This window comes from Melanostigma gelatinosum (genome assembly GCF_949748355.1).
Source record: "Melanostigma gelatinosum genome assembly, chromosome: 5".
NCBI classification, from domain to species: Eukaryota; Metazoa; Chordata; class Actinopteri; order Perciformes; family Zoarcidae; genus Melanostigma; species Melanostigma gelatinosum.
Window position 1 is genome coordinate 19,740,285 of NC_136638.1, and position 20,397 is coordinate 19,760,681.

The 20,397-nt window shown below is 42.1% G+C and overlaps 2 protein-coding genes across 5 annotated transcripts in view; one reads left to right on the plus strand and one right to left on the minus strand.

Annotated features, from left to right (window-relative positions):
• Nucleotides 1-188: 188 nt before the first annotated feature.
• f9a (coagulation factor IXa) lies at nt 189-3,461 on the minus strand (the record flags this gene model as incomplete). Its single annotated transcript, XM_079269205.1, has 8 exons — nt 189-778; nt 1,175-1,298; nt 1,429-1,748; nt 1,836-1,970; nt 2,523-2,636; nt 2,863-2,887; nt 2,972-3,153; nt 3,398-3,461. 8 exons carry the CDS (start codon nt 3,459-3,461, stop codon nt 189-191), a joined length of 1,554 nt encoding a protein of 517 aa, XP_079125331.1.
• Nucleotides 3,462-11,052: 7,591 nt separating this feature from the next.
• fgf13a (fibroblast growth factor 13a) overlaps nt 11,053-20,397 on the plus strand; it is a 75,602-nt gene continuing 66,257 nt past the window's right edge. Inside the window, exons 1-3 of one of the 4 annotated variants that reach the window (XM_079268796.1) lie at nt 11,053-11,288; nt 12,389-12,487; nt 12,768-12,930. In XM_079268796.1, the coding sequence (XP_079124922.1) occupies nt 12,882-12,930 (49 nt within the window). In that variant the 5' untranslated portion in view covers nt 11,053-11,288; nt 12,389-12,487; nt 12,768-12,881. The remainder of the gene's footprint in view (nt 11,289-12,388; nt 12,488-12,767; nt 12,931-20,397) is intronic. The other 3 variants (XM_079268794.1, XM_079268795.1, XM_079268798.1) reach the window with 3 other exon arrangements.

Genomic DNA, 20,397 nt, shown 5'->3' on the forward strand with positions numbered 1-20,397 from the left:
AGGTAGGACATGATATTTATTTCATACGGTAAAGACATATCACATCATGAGTATCTTTTTTTTCAAGAGCATTATTCACGATGGAGACGGCTCCTGTAGATAATTGGTTTGATGGAATTTAGTAGTCAAGCAGAAGAAAAAAGATTTGAGCATTCGTTATCCCGATCTATTCTTAAAATCGATCATCTTTAAATCTCAGGGTCTTCCACATCAAATGCCAGCCTGTGTTTAGTTAATCCCATAACATGGTTTATCCAGTGATAATAAAGGGACACCCGGGTGTACACGCCATATTTCCCTTGCTTTGCACATTCTTCCCCCCAGCTCACGATGCCTGTGAGGAACCACGTGTCATGAATACTGTTAGTGTGCGGCCCTCCACTGTCCCCCTGACAGGCATCCTTGGCCTCATTATCGTATCCTGCACAGAACATGACTGAAGTGATCCTGTCGCTGCTGCTCCGCTTACACTCGGTGCGATCTGTGAAGGGAACCTGGACTTTCTGCAAAGTGTCGGCTGTGAATCCGAGGAAGCGCGTTCGGCCCCAGCCGCTGACCGTGGCCGGGGAAGACTCCTTCACTAGGGCCTCGGTGAAAGCCTTGGGCCCTATGCAGATGGGTCGGACTGTTGTGGAGAAGACGATGGGGCTTTTGAGGTAGAGCAAGGCGATGTCATGGTTGTACAAGCTCACACTGCCATTGTAGCGTGGGTGTATGTGCTGCTCCAACACTTCATAGTCCTGCTCTGTGTCCTCGTTGATGTTGATGTTATGCTCCCCTGCAGGGGTGGAGAAATTAGACATGACTGAATCCCTTTATACATGTACCGGTACTTAAATAAAAGATATGCAGTGGATGTCTAAAAGGAGACGGCAAGATAATTTGCCTTGTAAGTGTAATAAAATACATGAAATTTAGAATTATTTCAAGGACTACAATACACAAAACTTTACACGAGGGCTGCAATAACTATAATCTTTGATCATCAATTAATTTGCAGATCATTTTTCAATGAATCAATTTGTCTATAAAGTGTTATGTTAAAAAAGGCCCAGAACAAAAAAAGATGGTCTTGAAATTGCCTGTTTTGACAGAGCAACAGTCCGAAACGCAAAGATGTCTGTTTTATTATCAAATAGGACAAGCAGCAAATCTTCACAACTTAGAAGCTTACCTACTCTGATGAGGAAGGAGCCTGCTCCCTCCACCAGGCAATGAGCAGCAGTGACGACCCACCGTTCACTGAGAATGGAGCCCCCACAAAACAACAGGCCGCTGGCTCGCTCCACCAAGGCTATCTGAGTACAACAAAAAAGAGAGAAAACAGCTGTGAAGAGCTACGAGCGAGTGAACATGCTGCTGTTCTTCTCCCTCTTGTATTGTAGCAAAGCCTTACATGCATCAAATACTTGTACTTCCATACAGTACCTGCCATGGGATCTCTCCTGGGATTACCACCTCACCACCTACAATGCGTTTAAAAGGCCCAGGCGGCTCCTCAGTTGGCACCTCAGCGTCACGGTAAACCCGCCGGGACATTTTCGTTCGAGCTCGGTTTTCTCCAGAAGAGTCATTTGCAGCAGTAAAAGGCACTGGTGTACCGGCTGGAGTTGAGTGAGGGGGTGTGGTAGTGTTGATGCTGGTCAGTGAAGTGGTGTTCTGCAGGCTTGCATTCCCACGGCCGAACAGAGACCTCGTGGATACCGCACTTACCTCTGTCAGGGCAGTTCTGCCACACGGAAATTCAGCTGGTGGTGTGAGAAAGGAGGAGTCACATTGTGGAATTTAAGAGTCAGGAGTTAGGAGGGAATCAATTCTGAATATAAACTAAATACCTTCTGGTTCACAGCTAAGTCCGTCCTGCAGCAGCCTGTATCCTCTCGCACAGGAGCATTTTGCTCCAAAGGTTCTCATCGATTCACAGAAGTGCATACAGTCCCCGTTGTGCACATCACACCTTTTTGTTATCACTGAGGAGAAACAAACCCATCTGTTACCACTCTTATTACATATATACAATACAGTAACTTCTGTATATTTTATGTTTTTTAAGTGTCAAACATGCATTTTTGCACAGAACAAGGGTTGTAGAGTTCGTCCCCGATCACACCGAGTGCATTAGAAAGGGATCTCTTGATGGCCAGCACGGACCGGAGGAATGATTACAACTTGTTTCAATGTTCATAACGACTATTTTAATTGTGAATCTATCCTTTAAGTGCACCTATTACACTGTCAGGTAAATGCAGTCACTACTCACAGAGAGGGCACTTTGACTGCTGTTTTTAGAATATCCATAAAGACAAACAATCTAATTTTGGGACCTAAAACCAGACTGACGCTGCAAGCCATTGATTTCATTTAGAAACAGAAGAAAGGGGAAAATGGTGTCTGGCTGTTTATCCTTTGAGACTATCTGATCAGCTCTGATCTCATATTCTTAGAAACATCGGATCATGTAACATAAAAATGGAATTTCTTTGGATCACATTTTTAAATCGAGCCACAGAGCTTTCACTTACCAATCTCACAGGTCCGGCCAGTGAAGCCAGACGGACATGTGCAGGTATAGTAGCCGAGGTGGTCTTTGCATGACCCTTGGTTCAGACATGGGCTGGATTCACATTGATTCCCATCTAAAGAAATCCAGACACAGACCTCAGAGACAGCAGACAGTCATCTCATTAGTACTTTTATAAAGCAACGTTTACTCAGGGAGGAAAGTAAAAAGAGAAACATGCTGACAGAACGTCTAAGGTTTTACAGCTATACAGTCACGGACCGTCATCACAACAGACACAACAAACAAACAGTCACCACTGTGACATTTTGGGAGAAGTCTGTTATTAAAGACGTTCTTACCTACATATCCCGCCCAGAACTCCATCTAAAATAAAGAGGAAAGTCTCCGGTGAGTACAGCCATTAAAACAAGAATATGTAAATGAAAAAATAAATAAATAATTACCCACCGTCTTTTCATCATTCTCAAAAAACTCCCTGGCCTCTTCCAGGTCACACACTTCCTTTATACACTCTCTCTCCAAGTTGCCTTCCAGCACCTCCTCAAACACACCAGTGTTGTAGCGCTTGTGTCTCCTCAGAACGATGGCGGCTGCCTGACCGGACAGGAACACCGGGCCTGAGGCTGGAGCTACAGCGGGCAGAAGGAAAACATAGTTAGAGTTTAAGAAAATGTCCTCTACTCACTCACCACCACAACAAACATGTACAGTGCAGAGATATTCTCTTCTTCCAAAATAAAGTAAATAAAAAGGACGATACTCCACCTGCCACATGTACTCACAACGCTCTAAAAGTAAGACTGCACAACTAAAACAAACCTCAAGTAAGAGAGAAATTATTCACGAGCATCATAGAGATTAAACATAAAATACCTCCATGGCCCAGCTGAAAGTCCAAAAGCAGCAAACATAAGTAGGACAAAGAAACTAGTGCCATTCTCTGGTATCCCGACACAAACAGACACTGGACCATCACTCCAAAGTACAGAGCTCTATTTGTACATCCTGTCCAAAAACACCAGTGTGTCAACATCCACGTGCACCGAGATTTATATGTAAATGAAGAAACATTGGGGATACCAGAGCAGACCACTAACTCACAGAACATCCCAACGAGTAGACCTGTATTTACCAGTTAACTTCTTCTGAAAAGACCACACAATGAGGTGTGATCTGCCCAAAGGTAGCCATAAACTCATCATTACTTTTATAGACATACTGTTAAATGTCAGGCTTCATCACAAGCATTCCAGTTAGAAATCACTCTGGAGCTTTTATTTTGAAATGGGAGGGGGGGGGCTCTAAAGATAAGACCTGAATGACTATGATAGAGAGAGACAGACAGACAGGAGGTCCATGCTGCCAAGTCATGTGTGTATAAACCAAACACATGAAATATTGATATTTAGTTATGACAACTGGATTACCTATTTACATAAAGAACTCAAGCTTTAGTCAACTTGAAGCTTTACAAAGCATTATATTGAACAAATGAGATTTAAAATAGAGAAAAGTAAACTGATTTGTTTGCCACCTTTGTGTTTTTTCGATGTATTTTATTACGATATTGTATTTCAACAACTTTAAAAGAGAAAAGAAACGTCAACGCATTAAGAAAATGACTGCACAGAATTCAATATGTTTTTGATACCCCTTTTCTTTCTTTAAATCCACACTTTATCTATAATATACACTTTGGTTTTGTTTGTTGTATTACATTTATCCAGTGGCGGCTGGTCAATAGAGGGCCATGGGGCATGGCCCCACAAAAAAAAAGAATTATAATAATCATAAATTTTACAAATTGTCAATATTTGTGTTTTTGAACAATGGAATGTACCCAGTAATGTGTGTAAAATATGATATCTGCGCAAAATATATGTCTCTGTCTGTGTGCACGACACTTTGAGAACGCGCAGCTTGGGGGGCCTCATCGTTTTGGCCCAAAAGAGGCGGGTCTATGAAGCAGTTTAGCCAATTGCTGATTCAAGATATAAATGAGTGACATACAATTTAGCCAATCAGCACCCTCAAATAGATTCAGCTGTGGGCCAGAACGATCAGGCCCCCCTCGCTGCGCGTTCTCATCAGGAGAAGTCTCTACAGGCGCCCGCGCCAGCGCGAGCACTCCTCCTCCAAGACCCGTTTGAGAGGAGAACTTTGGCGGAGATTCTGCAGCCAAAGAGCTGATATCAGATCAGCCTGACCTCACAATCAGACAGCAGACTCGCGGGAAAGGGAAGCAGTACATGCGGAGCTTCTGTACTAGCTGTACACCAGACAGGTTTGGCTAGCTGGATGACGTCATGCTAATAATTTATTTAGCTTTTTAAAACAACGGGGACGGATCCAGCACGGACAGTTACGGGAGTGAGGGATGAGGAGGTAAGGAAACATGAGAACACCAGGGTAGGGAGTGAGGGATGAGGAGATAAGGAAACATGAGAACACCAGGACACACATGGAGAACTCGGTCAAGCGACATATTATGCAAAGTCAACATCTTTTCTTCTACATAGCTGTCCTCAGTCTCATCTGCTTAACTTGGTCATGGAGGCATCAACATGTAATAGAGATGTTAAATTAACAGTGAAAACTCATCATAGCTTAATTTAACATCAGTATTCATCATTACACTTCATGTTTACTTCTCCTGATCTTTACCTCCTATAACAAGGTCCATAGGGGCATCTCAATAAATGAACATGTTATATTATATTATATAAGTGTTATTTACTGATTGTTTTCGCGTTGGAATACATGTTAAATATTTAACTGCCAAGTAATAATGCGTGTTTGATACTTACATTTTTTTTTGCATTAAATCATACTGGGATGTTTGCTGAAATTGATAGGATGGCCCAACCTAGAACATTTTCCACCAGCCGCCACTGCATTTATCTATTCTTCATGTTGCTTCTCTGTGACTGTGGGCATTGCAGCTTTGTTAACTGTGCAAATATCTTGATTGCTTGCATTGAACTCGCATTTTGTGGAACGACATAAACATAAATCAACATTTGACGTTAACCGAAGTCTTGTTTTTCATGAAATGCATCTTGTCCAACCCTTTCCTGTGCCCAGATAATATGCACGTCAAACCTTTGCCCACAGGATGGCGCTCACACTCAGTCATTCAACAGAACACAGTAAGGCAGAGATCTCAGTAAGAATACATTACCAAGAGTGCAGAGGAAAAGATAAACAAATGTATGTTTGAAGAATGGCCTTATTGAACTAAAACGTCTACTGTCAGAGGCAGTGAGGAAAGACATAGTTCATTCAAGGTTTTTTCAATAATTGATGTACGTATGTATTTATTTTCTCCCTTATTGAACTTGGTAAAGCACAAACTAAACTAATGCACAAAACGAATGCACTTAAAAACTAATTGTGACTCCCAAGACAGTAACACATTAATGTAAAAGGAAAACAATATTGGACACTTTTTGTTGTCAGTGGCGAATCAATACCCGAGCTGATGATGTAGTGGTCAAGAATGATGTGAAGCTGGTGCTGACTCAGCGTGGCAACTCAAGATTGAACTCCGTTGGTCCGTATATAAGATGCAACCCATCACTGGCAATGAAATCCCCCCAGAGGGAGTCCAAAGTCTTCTCCAGTGTTAGCAACTATTGACCGGAGGCATTTATATTTCATTGAATCGTTTCACAGGCTGAATAATTAATTAACTTGAGTAATTAACACTGTCTGCTCAATACAAGAGCTTCTCCATCATGTCCAGCCAGGATGAGTGTCAGAATAAACTCATTCCAACTACAGTCCAAAACATCTGTGTGCATCTCTGCACTGCCCTGGTTGAGTTATATGTCTAAATGTAAGTCTGTTGCTGAGCCTTGTGGAGAATGCTTTCCACCTCGTCTCTCAGCCTAGTTTACTGGATACTGAACATGACGGGGAGTGAATTAGCAGCTTGTTTTTGCTATTATCACTGAGGTGATGACTTTAGATGGACGGTGTGGGTGCATGGATGGATAGAAGGAAGTCAATTTCTCTGTGACTGACTTATTGATTTATGAAGATCACCCTGACTGACATGTCTGTCTTCTCTCTTTCTTTGGCAGCAGTGCACAGCTGGGGAGTATGTGTGTCGGCTCCACTTCGATTAGTCACTATAGTGTGGGATCGAGTCGGGGCCTTGCAGAAGACTCTGCTTGCTCAGTGCTATTGATTGTTACCGTGCAGAACCTCCCGGGTTGCAGGCAACCCAGTCCTCGGCCTCTCACTGGGGCTGCAGAGTCATTTGCAGAGGGCCTGTGTTAAACCTTCTTCTGGAGTTGTGAATCAGAAATGTTTGCAGAGTGCAGCGTGGCAGCGTGAGGATCTGTACGACGACAAGCCCACAGTTAGACTTTATTTATTCATGCTCAATCAATGATCTGAATATAAACACATTTTTCAGTTTATTTATACAGCTTCAAATCAAAACATAGGTTTTCTGAAGACACTTTTCATACAGAACAGGTCTAGACCGTACTTTGCAGAGATCCTACATTATGATAACTGCATTACCAAAAGAAAAACCCCATTTACAAAAATAAAACACATTCAACTTTTTAATGACATATGTACTATACTCTGACTTTTTATGACATACTATTCTATGAATCTTTTACTTTTTCGTGATCAATTATAATACGACTTTTTATGACTTTTTTTCTGCATTCTATACTTTGACTATTTTGCATTAATGACATAATATATAGTATATACTATATTATATAGTATAATACATGTACTTTTTAAAATATTTGACCTTTGTTTGGCACATTTTTAACAAATATAACTACAACTTTTTGTTGAATTTTAGTCATATAGAACAATATTACTAAGTTATAGGTTGACTATTTTGAATGCATCTTTCATGCTACACTACTAGTTTCTGTAACACTTTCTATGACATACCATACCTTTAACATAAAAAACACATTTCTCATACAATGACATTTTTATGACTTTTTTGTTGACATAGAATACTCTGACTTCTCCGTAACATTTCTATGATAAAATCCAATGACATAACTATGAAGATGAAAGAGAAATGTACGAACACTTGCTTCACTGGGCGTTTCTCACTACAGCGTGTACAGTAATACCCAGAGGGAGCTCCAATGATGTGAGCTGTAAAAAGAAGCACTGCGGGCCTCAAAGCGCTGCTCCACCACCGCCTACTCCACATGAAGTCACTGACATTAATGTGATATTTGAGAGTCTCGCTCCGTTAATTAGAACAGTCATTTCTGTCATTTTAAAAACCTGATGTTCAACATCTTAACAATTGGTTTGATATTTGGCAGAAGACGGATAATGTTTGGATTTACAGGCTCACAGCCTTTCAGATGAAATCCTGCCAGGACAATGTAAAAAGATAAGGATATAAACCCATGATGCATTGCTGGCAATGGATGTTAACATTATACAAATATATTCTTTTTAGAATACAAAATGTCATATTTCTTTGATTTATTGATTATGGTCACTTCCTGTATGGTATGGAACACTTTCACAAATACTTTACTCGAGTATAAAGTGAAGTAACTTGATTGATCAAAAACAATCTCAGTACTCAAATACAGTTTTTCAGTCCTGGTGTGATTCTGTTTTAAACTTATTAAACCAGGTAAGGCTACTGGTTTAATAAGTAGTAAATGGGTCAGTGACCCAGAAATGGTTTGTTTTCTTTGAAGGAAGCACATGTTCAGGTGTGGGACAAATGAAGAGGAAAAAAAAAAAAATCTGGTGCCTGGGTTTACACGAGTATATTTACAGAGCCATGCTTAAGCCTGACAATAGTGACCCAGAAACACACTATTATGAGTTCCTCAGAGATGAGCGCTCTCGTCTACTCCTGGTTCTGTGAGCCGTGATGCAGCCGAGCTGTCACACGCCGGCGGCTTGCCGATGTTCAGCCACCGTGAATGAAAAGTGGAGCTCCCATCCCTCCGAGTCAAAACGTGCCCGCAAAGCTCACAGTTTTTCTGCTGAATGTCAAAAAATGACTTTTGTCTACATTTGACAGAGCTTTCCACTCTTTAGTAAAACATGCCTCGGTTGCTATAACTCACCTGCTAGTGGACTGATGAAGACCATCTCCAGAGGAAGCTGCACCAAATACATGCAGATCATCCGTCCCACCGCTGAGTACGGCCTGGCTCTGTGACATGAGAGGTATAGAAATGCAATCGGAGGAGCGACCAAGTCAATTATGTGGTGTGTTATAGGGAGACGTGACAGAAATATGACGTCCTGTCACACCTTTTGAAATAACTTGCTGACCGCATTTTGACCCGAGGAACTGAGGTCAATGCGCCTCAGCTCTTTCACGCTCCGAGATAAACGAGCAGGTGCAATAGTCCTGCAAGTGGTGTTTGATGGAATGTATCATTTTTATGTGCAAGCCCATCGCACATAAACACGCAGACTAAAAGTCACCAACACTTGCATGGACTTTACTTTACAATCATCTACTTTAACCATGCGGCATGTGCATCCATTATTCAATATATTCATTTATGATGACAACATAGCTAGATATAGCATTTACTATAAAAAGTAAGTAAATTAAATTCATTTTTTTATATATATACTTTCCATGTTGACTATTTACTCAGTAAATCTAAAATGAGTGAACCTGCACCTCTCTGATAAGAGCAAATATCACAAGTTGTAATGATTCATATAACTTTTGGAACATTTTGAGTGATAGACAGAAGATTGTTTGTGATAAATCCCACATTACATAAAATGCATGACACATATTCCACAAACAGCCCTCGACCTCCTGCTTGTATCCACAGTCATCAGCAGCCCTGTAACAGGCCCGGCCTGATTACCTTATCAGCCACACTCAGAGCTTGAATCAGGCTAACACCAACAAACAGTCGCAGACGAGTAACCCTGCTGCACAATATTGGCGCGTTAATCACCCTCCAACACCTCACCGCCGGTCCCAAAGAATGATTTTGAGGATTAATTCCTCCCAGCATCCATACGGGCTCCTCCATGAATATCACCGTGGGTGATTTTCAGTCCAGCTCAGTTACAAATCAACCAGCTCCTCCGTGATTGGTCCGGTGTTAGTCTGTCAACCCGTGCAACTGATTTAGAAGTCAGCTCCGTGTGCAGAGGGCTGAGTGGCTGTTATCCATGCCATTTGGAATTGATTTTGAACTGACTGCCTTGATGAATATAAACGTTCAGCTTTGAAAATAGAATCTGATTAAAGACATGGATAAAGTACAAGGTGCTATCAGGGGGAGGACCAAATAACTTCACCATCTATAAAAATCTGTTTGCAAAATGTCCACGTATTCAGTCGTTCATTGAACCTTTCAATCGTTCTGATATTGTTCCGATCATTCTCTTTTGCCAACAACACTCCTCCTGAATAATTTGCCATGGCCATGAGGGAAATATGTTTCCACAACCTGTCACATATTGAAGACAAGTAAGGGTTTGACTGACACCCCCTCCAGTAAAAATAACTAATCTGTTTGATTCACATATTTTACAAATATTGGAGGAAATACATGCAGATCATCAGTTCAGCAACAACTTACATATAATGATGAAAAGACAACATTTTAATATGAATGAACATTTTCCTTGAGTCATTGCTCATTTAATGCATTCATGATAATAATATTTAAGCGCATCATAAATAATAACCATGAGTCCAGCGCTCTAAACGGAGGGGACTGAAAGCAGTATGGTGAGCTTTTTCTTGGGGATTAAATTATGATTTAACAACAATAAAGATCACATGGACAAGGACTCAGCTGTCTCCATAAAGGAATTATGGCAATAACCACCAGGACCAGAAGAAAATCTATCAGGAATATTTCTCAACTGCTCAAGTCAAGGGCCAAAGACACAAAAGAGGTGAACACCTGTTTAGTGTACAACCAGAGTTTGAAGACCGCATCTGTTTTAGGCTATATAAAGAAATAAATATACTACAAAGATACCTATAACAAGGGATACAAAATAAAATGTACATAGACTACTGTAAAATATCATATAGGGTACCGTGTTATGAACTTTTAATGGCTAATAAAAGTTAGTATGTGCTTAAAGGTTGTTCAATTTAAAATGAAGATTAAAATAAATACAAATTATGCGCAGTGCAGTGTTAATAATATAGCCCGTTGCTTATACCGTACAGCAGAAACTGTCCCAATGCAACAATATAAAGAGAAGAAAAATACTGGAAGCCTGCTGGCATTACAATTAGCTTCATTTGAGTTCAATTTGTCTTTGTGACTAAAGAGAAAGAAATACTATGACTGACCTTTTTAAAACGGCAATGATTTGACCATTTGAGGCTGAAGCACTCGTTGAAAAGGCCCAAACAGGCCACAGTGTGTGATCTCAGGAAGATTTGAGCCTGCGAAGAAAGTTTGCAAGGCGTCATGTTTCCTCTAAAAATAGCATCTATGTAGATCTTGTAACCCTGCAGGTCTTTTTCCTCTGCTGCCACTGAGTGCTTACAGACCTGCAGGGTAAAGAGATGTGACATAAAACCTGCAGAAATCACACTGGGATTGGACCGGGACTCCTGATCGATAGCTGAGACGATTCATACTCAGAATTATAATTACTGACTCTAGAAGTGGATTCCGAGGATTGAAAACATTTTGGATTTTTGACTTTAAGCTTCGCTCACTCACCAGCTGGAACTGAACGCGAGTCCAAGTGAAGGATGAGGTTCAACTTTTAGGCTTCATCTTTATAGGTTTTAAAGGTAAGCACCCCCACAAGCTTTCAAATGAAATATATATTATAATTATTAGTCTTTTCAGAAAAAAATGTGTTTTTTCTTTGTTGGGAAGTAGTTCCAATAAAATGTGAGATCTATAGAGAATCCATGGCAAAAATAACATTCTTATAATAGATGATTCTGTGCTGTGGCGTCAAGTTGATTCACTTTGAAAACAAGCTAATAATGTAGTGTTTTCTAATAAGACACTTTTGTTAAGGTGGATAATTGCAGTCTTAAACTTCCAGCACCTTCTAAGTGTGCAGTTCCAAAAACCCAAACCCAAGCTGTCATTTTCACAACATGTTATATCTTTATAGTTGCAGTGATTTAAGTTATCTTGTTTTGCATAACACTGCGTCGTCTGTATAATATGCAACCAATACCATAAAAACTTACTGAACCTACATGATTGATACAGGCAGGCAGTTTACTGAAATATTTCGTTTTTCTAATACATTTAACAAACTACAAAAGCCTCATTATTGTTTTTAATACTTTTAAAATCCAGCGAACGTTGTTTGCTTGCCTCACGCATCTTACATAAAGTCAAAGGAGACCCCTCACATCATGTAAGAGCTAAATGCGCAAGCTGTATGTGAATGGGATGACGCAGAGCTCTGCAAAAGGCAACTGATTGAGAGCAACAGCAAGATGGTGTGCAGCGTGCGGCACAACCTCCTCGTGCGTTAATTCTCCGCCACATCGACGCACGCAGCCTCGCACGCGCCGTCTGCACACGCGAATGGGGGCTCGTTCTCATCCCAGCGGTGCTGCTGAAGTCAAAAGACGCAAACGTCCACGGTGTGAATTTGGCGCTGTGACGGCGGGAGCGCGCGCTCGCGTTGAGTATCTGTTGATTCTGCCTCTCGAGCGTTTATAGAGGAGCAGAGCCTCAGACAAGAAAACCTGGCCGCTGAAGCTACACTGGGTGACACATCTGTCCCGTTTGCTTTCACACAGGACGGTTCGGTGTTTTGACCTCTATTTTTCTTTTCTTTCTTTTCAACGTTGATTGAAGACCAACAACCTGCGCTTCATTTCTTTGGCTTTTTTGTTTTGCTTGCTCTTCTCCTTTGTCACAGTACAGCAGGTCGTGATTTTTTTGGATGGGATTCATAGTGGGAGCATTTCCTTTCATCAATGTGCATTGATGTAGCAGGAAACGTGGTGGAGGAGATAAGGTATGTTAAAGACACCACGGGGAGGCTGTGCAGAGATGCTGCTCTTTGTGTTCATTGAAACCATGTGGGCTCTTCTGTCGTGCCACTGTGTTTGGAGATCGACAACAGTTGGATGTTAACACTGATATCCAGTTGGCATCTCCATCAACACCTTGCTTCTCCAGTAGCCCCCCCCCCCCCCCCCCCATTGTCTCGGTGTATAGCCATGCTTTGACGCCACAACGCTGCTGTTATTGTGTCATGAAAGGAACATTTCTGATGAATATGTCTCTCTTCGCAGAAGCCTTATCTCAGCACCTGGAACCTGTGGTAAGGCTTTCATTGAGGCCAGTCGGCAATTGAAAGGATTTCGATTATTGTCTCGATCGGGAATTACACATCCAAACTGGGATCTATGAGCGGAAAAGTGGCGAAGCCTAAAGAAGACAAGGATGCATCCAAGGGTAAGAGGCGAGCCCCACGCACAGCCATGCTCTACCCCTAAAATCACACCAGGCTTTAACGCGACCATGCACCCGTTCATCCCTCACACACGGTACTCCCGCCACCCTTTGAGCGTAACCTGAAAACAAAAGCAGCCCCTGGATGGTGAGCAGTTTCCAGCGCGGTGCATGTGGATGTTGCTGCTTGAGATCCAAGCGGTCGCGCTACCGTATAGGCCTACAAGCTGCACGACGTGTTGGTTTGAGATCACATGCTTCACTTGCATGGACTTTGTGATCGACAAAAAAACGGAGACAATTAGGCAAAGCGAAGAACCAATACGGTGCAGACCAGTAGGCTCCAGTGTCACCGATTGAGAATAAGAATGACGTAATAACACCACAAGTAAACATTCGGCTATGACGCTGAAATGATGACAGTGATACCCCATCGTGTCACTGGCATCCTGTGGAAATGTCCCTTTGTGCTTCTCGCTCGCACCTTATACGCATACCGATGCGCACATTATCGTCACAACTGTAGCTTATACGGTCACGGAGCGCGGAACCCTTTCGGTCTCGTAGCCCGAGTTTATGACCTGCTGCGCGCGAAATCAGCTCCTTCACCTCTCAGTCAACAAAGAGGTGAACTGCCTCGCCATCGCCATGGACACGGACCGGAGACAGGGTTGCCAGAGAAACCTGGCGGGACTATAACCCGCTCCATCTCCACCGGGGAGATGTGCACGGCACTTTACGCACCGGTGCACTCATTACAGCACCTTTGTCTCGGTGCTCAATTTTCTAAATTACCCCAAAAATAAATCAATCAATGAATGAATCACATGGTGGTTAACAATGACGCAGTTTTATTGCGTCAGCAAATGTATTTCCAGACGCAACAATCAGACTGTAGTCCTTTGTCTTTATACACTTGATTGGAATCCAGCATTTATGACTTTCTATAGGCCAAATATATGTATATGGTATATAAATAAACACGAGTGTAATATAATAACAAGCTGCACTACATTTTGGCAGCTTGCCCGTCGAACCCTTCCTGTTTATTTACAATTCAATTCGCCTGGTTGTCAGGTTCCCGCTCTGTTTAAGGTGCCGACGACAAATCAATGAATCTAATTGGCTTATTTTGCCAGCGCTGCTTCAAGTGATGACGTTCCAGGTTATGTTACTATAAATACATACAGTGGTGGCACTCAAGCAACTATACATTAAACATAACCTGTGTGCGGAAACTTTCTTTCGGTGCTCTTTACATTCATAGAGTTATTATCCTCCAGAATTATAACAGCTTAGAGGCCATTTATTAATGGATAATGAACTATTGTGATAAGAACATCTACACCAGCTATACCAAGAGAACGGCACCAACTCCAAAAGAGGAATATGATCAAACAGCCGTGACAAAAACACTTTTTCAGCTATATGTGTACATTACAGAATGAGCCCTGCTTTGAGGAATATCTTCTTTTTTATGTTAAGTATGATGCATCAAATCCACAAGAACCCCTGCATCAAACTTCTTCATTTTAGAGATGACAACAGTTATGTCATCTCATCTCTCCGGATTTTTTAGAAAAACTTCTCTTTGTATGTGATTCATGCTTTTTGTTGCCCAACAAATAACAAAACCTATAAAGACACAATTAAAGCAAAGCAAACAGCAGTTACAGGACAGAGATGGCATGCGCTGACAATACAGTGGGCAAAATATGCTCAAAATAATTGATTTCAAGATGAACCTCCACGGCACCTTTCGCTCTCATCTCCCGCTGGAAATCAATGGCTAAATATGCAAATTGCTGACTCACTTAAGCCCGAGGGCAGCACCATCTCCAAAACTCTCAGATGAGATTAAAAAAAAGAAGAAAAAACATCCTTCACCTTAACCAAAGCATGCTACACAAAGTGTGGTCTAGTTTTTTGGGGTTTTTTTCACAGCAGAAAGCCAAAGCTGCCTTCCAAAAAAGCTGCAGTCCATTATCTGCATCACTGAGAGGGTCACTTGGTGCCAGCTGTCCTCCATCAGAGCCTTGAATGGCACAAGAGCAGGGAATTGCACGGGGGGTGGGGGGGGGGGGGGGGATCAGTACTGACCCTGCCAACATTGGCAACCACCTGCCCCACAAATTATTTTAGGGAAACAGTCCATTAAAGCCGGAACCACCTGCCATCTCCACAGCTTTTTTTTCTTTCTGCAAGCTGTTAGCAGAAAGTTCGGACTGCCCTCCTTATTCAGATAAAGAGACATCCCGCATTTCGTCTCATCGACCGCATCATTGCAGAGTATCGTTCCAGAGTGTCTCAGCTATCTCTACTAATTTTACCAGACTGATAAAATTACATTTGAATGTATATAATCGTCATTATATTAGCTTTGTGTTTACTATGAGGCCTTCACTTTCATATCACGCTCTCTGAACATGTACACCCGACTAAAGCCGATTACTGATTCAACATAATCCAGTTACTTCTACAAATAACATGATACACTGATTTAATATATTTTCTCTGTCGTGGTCCCAGTTGTAATCATATATAAAAAAACAACAACGATGTGCCATGACAACTATTCAGCTTTGTGACAGTAAAGTGTTCTTCTCTCCTCTGTGGCCCGGTCAGTCCATCCTGCAGCAGTGACAAACAGAAAGTGTGCAGAGACAGAGAGAGCCATGGCGGTGTCTAGCGGACCTCCAGTATCAACACCAGAGAATCATGTTGCGTTGGTTGCATTATGTAGACAAATCCACTCTGCTTGGCCTCATGCCATTAATATAATCTCACCCAATAGTCACCATCACATACATCGCTTTACCATCACTTTTCCTGTGTCCATTTCTCGCGGATAGTTCATGAATGTCACATTCATGCGAGCAAAGAACTTTGACAGCAATTCTGTCACTCTGCTCCACTTCATCACAGTGCAGTGCAGCGACAGACTCCACTCTTTGGTGCGAGTTGTCGGCCGGTGGATTCACGAGCGCCTCAGATCGCAGGTCTTTTTTCAGCGGTCAAGTTTTCAGCGTTGAAGTGGATTTTATTGCATCGGCTTCAGATTTTTCTGTGGCCCACTGATGTTGATCAAGATGATCATTTCCACACTTGTATTCTGTCATCTACATAACGGTGCAGATCTGCACTCTGACAAATAGGTGTGGTATTAACTACTACCTGCGGATTTTGGAATACTTTTAGAAATGCACTCTATAGTTAATCCCATCTAAAGATAATCCCCCGTGTTGTGTGTGTCAAACTGCCCTGACAACAACAAATGATGTCTCTCCACAGAACACTGAAACATTTAAGGGTGGGATCACCGTTTTTCGTTGCATATTCAAAAGTCACAAAAGGCTCTCTGGGACGACAGCTATATGGGACCTATTAACCCTTTCCTAGAAGCCATGTTGAGGTTAGCAGTGTTAGAAGCGGAGGACATGACAGTTTTTTCAAAAGATTATCTGCCAAATTGGACAAAGATGACATGAGCAGAAAATGCTCTTCAAGTGTATTGTTAGCTGGTCTGATTCCCACTGCTGCTCTAAAGAGAGCACACTTTAATGTCATTGTCTAGTTTCCTTTCTTACACTCATCATATAGAGTTGATGACAAATGGCGAACCGAATCAATTCGTCCACATATAATACCTTTGCCGGGCTTGTGGCAATCCAACTCTGAGTGCTAATGGTCTCACCACAGATCAAATGCTTTGAGCTCATCTGAGATGAAGGAGCGAGCTCGTCTGTTCAACTGAGCATGTGGCATCACTGACTCATTTATCTGTAAGCCTTCACACCACCCTGAGCTTTCACTTTCACATACTGTACGCTTTCACGTACAGTATGTGCCACATGCATTTTCGACTGAAGCTGAACACCACACACGTCTTCTTCACTTATCTCCAAAGTCAATTAGGCACTACGGAAGGTGGTCATAACAGTCCTCCAAGAAAATTTTATGTATGTTTGCTTCAGATTAGAATAAAAATGTTTTGCAAAATAAATACAAAAAATATATCGGAAAGCAACCCAAACTCATAGTTTAAGTTAAGCTATTGGAGGTTTTGAGGACACAAAAGTTCAGAGAATCATTTAAAATATTCCAAAGTCACTGCAGAAGCCACTATTTGGCGACATCATCCAAAACAACCTAAAAAGAGCCTGGTGGGACTGAAGCACCCTAGTGCTGACTTAAAGATTGAAGAGAGGGCCACATCCGGGTCAGAGCGTCACTGGTGGAGTACTTGTGAGCGAAGTCAGGGTCTCAACATCATGTCGTGCACAAAGGTTTTGTGGTCTGCCGGATTCTATATTTTAAATCGCGCTCAGGATTAATAGTTGCTCTGGACATGACGTTGATTGAAGTTTGGTGAAAATGATAAAAGGGGATGAATGCGAGGTCTGGTGGTAATAAACAGGAGCTACAGGCTGGAACAGAGCAGGCCGGGGAGACTGTCTCACTGGCCAGCAGGCCGCTGCTGATGGCGAGGGCCAATAATTGCCTCATGGCTTGGGCAGAATGAGCAGATTAGTGATTGGCAGTCTCTTCACTTCTTTAGCAAGGCTGTCGTCTCTGTAGCGATGATTCACCAGGAAGACACCAGCACAGCAAACCACCATCTCCTCTGCACACATGCAGAAAATAGTTAATAGGATTACCCGCGTCTTGCTCTTCCCCAATCCTGCAGCTCATTTCACAAGCGAGTTAGAAACAGGGCCTCGCATCGGTGTTCCACCTCAGCAGGTCTCACTGCCTATGAGTGTGGACAGCAAGGAGGAAGTCCTGAGCTGACCTGATGAAGGTGGATTTCTTTTTTAAGAGGCTGCTTTTTAAATGGATTTATGAACCTTGATTCGTAGCTTGTAACCTGTGGCACTCTGGGGATGCCAAGTTTAAAAAATGTACAACATTGCTTCTTAAAAACCCTGGAAACTGTTCCTTAACGCACAGACTTGTGTGTGAGTGAAGTTTGTGTGCAGCAGGAACAAAATAGCAGCCAGCAGGCGCAGCTAATGATATCCACGCTGACGGTAAGGAGGGCGGGTTTAAAGATTGAATCGCTTTGCATTTATTTTAACGACATTGTGCCGGTGCACTGTATCTCTGAAATGCTGCTGTTGGCTGAAAACTGCATTTGAAGATATTTATTCTAGAAACTGTTCAAGGAAAGCTGTGATGCAAGCTTAAAGCAGAGCTATTCAGTTGTCAGATATGTTCTCCATCAACTGGAGTGGCTGGAACTCATCATCAGCACTTCTGGACACACGCATTCTGGCAATAGATCAGTTGTTTAATAGCAGCCCCACCTGTACATTACATTCATATGCAACTATTTTGTATTAGAAATCAGGTTTTGTGGTGATGGAAATATCGACCAGAAAGCGTAGTGTGATGTTTTCGTGTTTTAATTTTCCAACCTTTAACAAGTGGTTTTAGTTGCCAAAATCAACCTCACCAACATGCAGAAAATGTTGTTGCTAATGTATAATACTTGCATAAAATAAATTTGTAGAGTAAATAAAGTATAGTGTTGCTGTGTAACCAGACGGTGACTTGGCTGGATGAGAAGATGTAGTTGGAAGCCTGAAGAAGAGCAATTTGAGCTGTTGCTCATTAATAAAGGTCTTGACTGACCGCCCCACCAAGCTGTGTGCACTCTGGAGGTTAATGCTATTGACCATATTGACCCCTAGGTCACTCACTCCAAATAGCTCTTTCATAGGAACGAAGGCATGGACACAGAGCGCGTTTGTGTCTTCACTCACAGGGAGGGGCGTCAGCACAAACTTAACATAAGCGTGGATTAGATCTCTAATGGAGATGGACACAAGACAGCTGAAAGGCTTTTATGAATATTACATAGATGCTGAGAAGGGGACAAAATAAACAGCTGCACCAACTTTAAAGTCATATGTGCTGAGTGTATAGGTTCACATCTTTGGGCCATGTTTAATGTCTGGAATGACCGAGGCACTTGGCTTCTCTTGAGCTGGAGTGAAACATGATATATAGCAGAAAGCCATTAGTACCGTCCCTCAGAGGAAGCTCATTCATTCAGCATTGATGAGGACATAGGATGGAAGGTTAATACATTCCGATCAAAATATTCAACGGGGAGACAAGAGGATAAAAGAAATTCAGATAAAAATGGCGGTTGGCAAAAATCACCTCAACCCTCTCAAATTAAATGTGGCCGAGTGTTCATTTTAGTAATATTTTAATACTCACTGTGTGAAAACGATGACGCAAGCGTTAAATGTGAGGGGCCTTCTGTTTGGAGGATGTGAGGAAGAATAGGGAATAAAGACATTGTTAAGATGACTGCTAATTATAGTAACGATCCTTCACTGGTCCCTGAAGCCAATTTTACACAGTCTGGAGTGGTGAACATCACGGCTGCGCCGGCCTCCTCCTCCTCATCGGGGAGATATAATTTGCATAATGAGACGCTGCCACGGCAACAAAGCCCCAATAAGCACGGGAGCCGTCAGTCGTGGGGGGTGGGTACCACAGGGGTCTTCCTAACATGCGCACTTGATGTGCTGGAGGCTGCAGTGTTGTGAACGCCGCCGCCGCACGCTCTCTCTCTCTGAGACCCAGAGACAGAGTCTGTGTGGAGAGACACACTTGATTAGAAAATAAAGGGCGGGAAGGCACAACTGTGAACGGGCAGTCCACTGGGTGCTGTCGGTAGAGGGGTTGAGTGTTTGTGTGCATGTGATTTGGTGTTTTGAGCATGTTGGTGTGTTTTTGATACCTGACGTGTATGAGGACAGCACATGGTCATAGTTTTTGTCTATCAATTGATTATATTATTGTATTAGTCTTAGTTGTTTACCAAGCCTTACACCTTTAAATATCAACTGTTCTGTTGGTCCAGATACTTTTCACTGTTCAGATCAACTGTCCCTAACCTCTCTCATAATATACTTTTCCCGGATTGGTTTACATCAATATTTAGGCTTCTGTTTACATGTTTGTGTGGAGAAACCAACAGCAATGGTAGTAGAGGCAATGCACGGTAAATCAAAAGGCATAAATTCAAAATGAGAAAAGAAAAATGAGAAAAGATCTATTGATGCTTCTGTCAGCACGAATTTAACACCTTAATATTCATCCTTTATGTTTCAGATTGACACAAAGCAATTACATTAGCTGTATATTATACAACACCTGCAACCAGATGTAGCATCTATATGGATACAGTATGTCAGACGGTACTTGATGTGATGTTTTTATGTGATTAAAAACCCAACGACAAACGACTTATCACAAACAGTTTATCTCCTAAATAATGTAGACAAAGGGGGGAATCAATAGAACACCAACTGTTCTATCGATTCCCTAATTGGACTGAGAATCTCAGCAATTTCAGGGCTGCAGTTCCACAGAAACCTGACCAGTAGACATTGAGCTCGACCAACGTCTCTTCTTGTTTTGTCAGATGTCATCAAGAGAGTCTCTGTGGTG